Raw genomic sequence first — 6,526 nt, forward strand, 5'->3', positions numbered from 1 at the left:
AAAAAAATGTTCTTTTATTTTTAGTAGTATTTTAGTGTAGATATGGCGTGACAAAATATTCTCTACGGTGCTGTAGGTAATCCTATTGTGTTCTGGCAAATACATTACTTCAATACGAAGCATTCAGTATCACTCATATTTTAGAGAAATCTGAGTGAAATGTTTCGTTGGGTGGTCAGTGTAAGAAGTATACAACTTACTTTATTAACCCATTTCTCTCTCAATGCCTAGAAACTGTCAGCGTCAGGATCCCTGACTGCCGACCAAGAAATTGCTTCCGGCTAACAGAGCTGACGTAGCTGCTTTATTGCGCCCGCTGAGCTGCATCGAGTGGTGCTGATACCTTCTCTTCACTCTACACAGGAAGGAGGAAGGCAAGATATCTTTATTGTTTCCTTGGGGTACATCGAACAGTTGCCACAGTGACCAGCACAAACATTACCTACGCGTATGACAAGCAAGATTTTGTCACCACATAGATAAAGTTTAGACACATTTTATTTGGCTCATGGATTGATTGGTCTTGGTAATGTATTGTTCACTGCATGCTTGTGCTTCTGGCAACTTGGTGGGCGAGTCCTACACGTCAATAATCTTAAGACTCCACTTCCCTCTGTTCTGGATTTACTTGTTGCCATTGAGAGCTTAATGACCAGACTCGTCACTGTCGCACTCCACCAACCGCCCCGGATTGCGGTTGGCTGCTGTGTACGGAAATATTTTCTCTGAGTGTGCAAGTTTTTAGTGTAGAAAGTGTTCATTTATCTACATTAGACTCTCATACCACGGCAAACGCAAGCAGGTTGTGCAGCAATCTTAAAACTTTCAATGGTAACTTATTTAGCCTGTAAAGCTGTTTTAACTTTAATGGGCTTATTCAGTTCCGTCTCCTCTAGGACATACCATTCTCTCTCTCTCTCTCTCTCTCTCTCTCTCTCTCTCTCTCTCTCTCTCTCTCTCTCTCTCTCTCTCTCTCTCTCTCTCTCTCTCTCTCTCTCTCTCTCTCTCTCTGTTTCATCATCTCACCAAAGCATGTTGATAAGAAACAGTTATGCATGATTCATTAAACATTTTATTACATACACGATATTTATTTTGTTTCAGGAAAGGTATAAAGTTTATTAACAGTGTTTCATGCTTCGGTAACTCATAATGCGAGGCTTCTCTAACATGCACTGAATATCAAGGTGGTTATAACTTGTTCCTTGCCGATGAGTCATTTGTTAGCTCTCAAGGTGGAAGCGTAGCCTATTATTGCGATGAAACGTGCGAACCTGTTTCTTGTCCTTTTATAAGCAACACCACACTACACAATGATTAGTATTTGTTGCATGATTGAGAGAGAGAGAGAGAGAGAGAGAGAGAGAGAGAGAGAGAGAGAGAGAGAGAAATTTCCATAAATGCTCACAGTCAAACGCCTTTTGTACACTTGAATGTTAAAATCAGCTCATTAGTAATAAAACACTTCAAATAATAATGCCACGAAATGTTTGAAACACAGTTAATCACAGCAAAAACTTGGAGATTTGCTGTGTTTTGTGCGCCGAGAGACAGCCATTCATATATCTGCGCTGAGGTTGGTTCAGAGGTCACTAGTACATAAGCACCAACTAAATTCAACACTATAGTATTCCTGCTTTCGATACAGTTTGAATTCAGCTTGTCTATTATGTTCAGGTGCCGCACACTTGGCTACTCTTTTAATTAATCCCTTCAGTACCAGGACGCGTTTTCCTATTCGTTCTACTTACCATTTGGTGATTTTATACAGCTTCAGAAACTTATGTGGGGATTAAAATAGTGAAGACTCTGGCCATTAATCTGCTGAGCTCCATAGACCCTTCTTAATGTCAATAAAATGGTCTAATCACCAAAAATTCATGATAAAAATGCGTCCCAGTAGTGAAGGGGGTTAATTGGATCCGCCTTTGAGTTGCGTTTTGTGCCCTGGATAAACACTACCGCGATGGTTGACTGGAATGCGGCATTATAGGCTTTTTACCCTAATTGACTGGTTGTAGTACTTCTTTCCCGCGTACTACTGGTATCCCAATATAACGAGTTGCTGTATTGAAAAGATTAGGATATTTCACAACATTCAAGGGAAACAAATCAAAGTACATGATCAATGATAGCCTATTGGTTTACACTGGTCTCTTTTTTTTTTTTATGATGGTGATTATTGTTGTTATTATTATTATTATTATATTTGTTCATTTATTTGCTTCATTTCATTTTTTTTTTTTTTTGTCAATAATAATTCTCTTGAATAATATATGCTCCTTGTGGAGCTTTTTTTTTTTTTTCTAAGATGTAGTCATTCGAAAGATATTGCGTCACCAAATTTTGGTTTGAGACGACAAAAGTAGTTTATAGAGTCCTGTGCCAGGACGCTGTTTTTGGAGAGATGTAATCCTCGATATCGGGTACATATCCACCCCTGGAGATGGTGACAGACTCGAATAATTCACTCAAGTCTTGATCCTTCTGCACTGATAGGAAGATGTGCCGCGGGGTAATGCGCACCCTCTTGTGCTTCATCGTTTCCTTGCCTGCCATTTCCAGTACCTCGGCACATAGGTACTCCAGTATTGCTGACATGAAGACAGAGGCTGTGGCACTGACGCGAGGTGCAAAGTAGCCGCTCCTGAGGTACCGCTGAACACGGGCCACGGGGAACTGTAGACCAGCTCGTTCCGAAAGTGTGCGTTTCCTTTTGACGTGTCCATTGCAAGGCATGCTTGTTATCAGTTAATTTAAGTGAGCGCGACTTCTGAATCTGTGGCGCCATCCGAGGTCTGCACTTCCTTTATATACTATTCAGCGAGCAACCAAAGTAGCCAATCAGGAAGCAGGAAGCAGCAGTGCTTTGACGGTGCGAGCGGTGATGTGATTGGTGGACGCGTGTCTTGCTTTTGGTGGCTCCTGATTGGCTCATACTTCTTTTTCTTCTTGGTATACATTGTAGACAAGAGGGAGAGATAGTAAGAGGTTGGACAGTAAGAAGAAAATAGTTAAGAAATATATATAGTAGTTTCCTGTGTGGCATTTAAATTAATTGAACTTGCTATATAGAATTATCTCTCTCTCTCTCTCTCTCTCTCTCTCTCTCTCTCTCTCTCTCTCTCTCTCTCTCTCTCTCTCTCTGTAATAAATAATGATTAAACTTTACCTGCCTATTAAGGACTTGTTTCACCAAAATACTAAACAAACATAACGTGATTTGACTCATCGGCACCTTGCATATTGAACACTAAAAATATGCAATCGTTTCGTAAAAAAATTCATTCATTTGTTATTTAAATGCTTTAGGGTTAAGTTGATGTGACAAATTGGGGCCGCCGTGGTACAGTGGAACCATGCGTGCTTTGGGGTCTGTGGGGTCTCCAAGCGCACAGGTTCGAATCCTGTCCACGGGCCGAGTGTAGGTTGGGCTTCCTCACTTGGGGCAACGGTTTCCTAGCGGGTGGGCTTTGAGATAGGGGTACCACAAAAAGTATCCCCTTTAACCCATAAATTCCCGTGAAAAGCCCACATGGTGTAAATAAAAAAAAATAAATAAATAAAATAACACTGTCTAATGCTCAGCCTGATCAGATAGATGTTCGTGATATAGTTAGTACGTTTGTTTCATGGATTGTTTAATAAATGATGCTGCTGATGCTGATGCTGGCGACGACGACGATGATGATAATAATAATAATAATAGTAGTAGTAGTACTAGTAGTAGTAATGACTGGATGGCTTTAATACTTGAGGCATACAGTAGTAGCAGCCTACCTAATGAATTAGTTGATACACAGCCTAGTCTAATTCAGTTTCATAATAGAGTACCTCGGTGCCATTATTTCAATAAACCAAAATAATGACAATGATGAAAATTGTAAGATGGATAATAGTAGTAGTAAAACAGATTTTGAAAACTTATCAATACTTAATTTGTTATTGAAATTGTTAATATGTGAAGCCTACTACTGAAACCTCTAGTTTTCTAAATAGTGAAATTATTTCTAAATACGGGAAATGACATCGATACGGTAAATCAATAAACGTGTTTTCCTTAACTTAAAAAATACTTTGAAAAGAAAATAATAATAAACGATTTGTCAACTGAAATGTGTTATATTTCTCATTATATTTTTTTTTATTTTATAATGACATGCAAATTTCGTTATTTTAGAGTGTTAGGGTTGTGTCGCTAGCCGAATTTATGATGCTCTTATTTACGTTGATTATTGTAGAAAGATGTATCAAAAGTATTCTCACCACAAATGTTAAATAGTTTCCGAAGCCTACTCAACAAAATTCTGAACAAGCTCATTTAACATTTATTTTATATTCTCGATCTTTCAATGTTATTCAAATTTACTGTGTGTGTGTGTGTGTGTGTGTGTGTGTGTGTGTGTGTGTGTGTGTGTGTGAAAATATTCGTAGTCTACCCCAACTACAGTTAAAACTAACAAATACTCCTCATATTAACTGATTAACAGGTTTTCACAGTATGGATGTTTTGTATAAGCTGCAAATATATCAAAGCTAAGTTACATATGAAGCTTCAATTGTATTACTGCTTAACTCGTAAAAGGCATTAAATATATCATAGCCTACCTTGCATAGGCTGCGGATGTATCACACCTAAACATAATTTCAACGTGCAAGTAGTCTCGGAGCTTTAATTAAGTTAGGTTAGGTTAGGTTGTGAAAGAACTCGAATGAAAGGTTCAGTTTTTCGTTGTCTTGGTTACAATAAAGTCTACATAACTTTGTGTCAAAAAACTGTTAGTGTGAAATCAATATAACTTTTCCTTTCTTTTAGTTACATCATTCTTTCGCATTTCAGGAAAAAGAGGAATTTAGACTTGAGAGAGAGAGAGAGAGAGAGAGAGAGAGAGAGAGAGAGAGAGAGAGAGAGATTAGGTTATTCACTATTCATAATGAACGAAGACTCACTATAATACATGAAATAGTGATGTATATAGATGAGTGCTCCTAAATGAGTAAAAACGAAAATTTTAAATGACTTTCTATTGTTTAAATGCGAAACGCTAACAATTCATAGCAGGCTTTGAAGAATATCTCTCTCTCTCTCTCTCTCTCTCTCTCTCTCTCTCTCTCTCTCTCTCTCTCTCTCTCTCGGGCGCTGAGATAGGTAACCATATTTTAAGACTAACTGTGCAGCTCTTTCCTAACTGACTGTCTTCAACCTTTCTCTCATTCCTGCAATGTTGCATTTCTTGTTACCCTCTGACTATATTTTCATGGGGCCGCCGTGGTACAGTGGAACCATGTGGGGTCTGAGGGGTCTCCAAGCGCACGAGTTCAATTCCTGTCCACGGTCCGAGTGTAGGCTGGGCTTCCTCACTCGGGGCAACTGTTTCCTAGCGGGTGGGCTTTGAGATAGGAGGTACCCCAAAAAGTACCCCTTTAGCCCATAAATTCCCGTGAAAAACCCACATGGTATAAATGAAAAAAAAATTCTTTCTTTTTCTTTAAACTTTATCCCCATGTCCAGCTCTCCTTCTTCATGAAAAATATGGCGTAATTCATTTTCTGTTTATAGATAATTTGTTTCGTACACAAAATAGCAAATTGACATTTTTTTTTTTTTATTTTGTATGACATGTTGATCACTTCCAGTTTGTTTATTTTGGCCATTTTCTGCCCGGGAACATTCAGTGTGGCATCTTCTCATTGATCAGATATTCACACATCCCAAAATCGATCACATGCGAAAGAACATGGACCGTGTGATGGAGAAGAGATCAGTATACATCCTTTTTTTTACTTTGTTGTGTGTGTTATAGGAGAGAGGCAGTGGAGTTAATGTAGACACCTTTAACTTCTTCAGTACTGGGACGCATTTTTACCTGTGTTTCGGGTGTGATTCGACCATTTTATCGACATTAGAAAGGTCTATGGAGGTCAAAAGATTAATAGCCAGGGTCTTCACTATTCTAATCCCCATATAAGTTTCTGAAGCTGTAGAAAATCACCAAATACTAACCAGAAAGGACATGAAAACGCGTCATACTACAGAAGGGATTAATGGCACAATCGTTACTCACATTATTTACCATATCTGAGACTCCCACAGCCTCTGACAGATGCATTCCTATAAAAGAGTGCAATACGGCTACCACACTGCTCTCTAAACCTAACTGTGCATGGTGGAAGAAAAAATAGATAGATGGATACACAGAGAGATAAATACACACACGCGAAGATGAAGGGAGGACAGAAGCAGCCATAGATTTAAGGTGAGGGCTGCAAAGGATAGAGTCCGGTGCTCCATGTAGAAATCCCGTGACACACAAACTAGGGGCATTGTTGTAAATTTATACATTTGCCTATTTCATTAGTCCCCACTCGTCACCTCGGGCGTCCGCTCATCGCCGTATCTTCCGCAGTGGTGGAATAGCTAATACTGTGAGCGTGGAGAATAAAGGCGTGGGGTGGAGCGCTGCAGCGATGGGACGGTGGGATGCTGAGGCCTGAGAGAGGTGCCGCGCTGCAGAGTTCTCAGTCT

General features: G+C 39.4%; 1 protein-coding gene across 1 annotated transcript; it reads right to left on the reverse strand.

Moving 5' to 3' along the window:
• Positions 1 to 2,370: 2,370 nt before the first annotated feature.
• LOC123504628 (histone H2A-beta, sperm-like) lies at positions 2,371 to 2,739 on the reverse strand. Its single transcript, XM_045255323.1, has one exon. It carries the CDS (start codon positions 2,737 to 2,739, stop codon positions 2,371 to 2,373), a length of 369 nt encoding a protein of 122 aa, XP_045111258.1.
• Positions 2,740 to 6,526: the final 3,787 nt, after the last annotated feature.

This window comes from Portunus trituberculatus, chromosome 16, assembly GCF_017591435.1.
Source record: "Portunus trituberculatus isolate SZX2019 chromosome 16, ASM1759143v1, whole genome shotgun sequence".
NCBI lineage: Eukaryota > Metazoa > Arthropoda > Malacostraca > Decapoda > Portunidae > Portunus > Portunus trituberculatus.

Coding starts and splice junctions, on each gene's coding strand:
- LOC123504628 (XM_045255323.1), bottom strand. CDS start 2,739: ATGCCTTGCAATGGACACGTCAAAAGGAAACGCACACTTTCGGAACGA.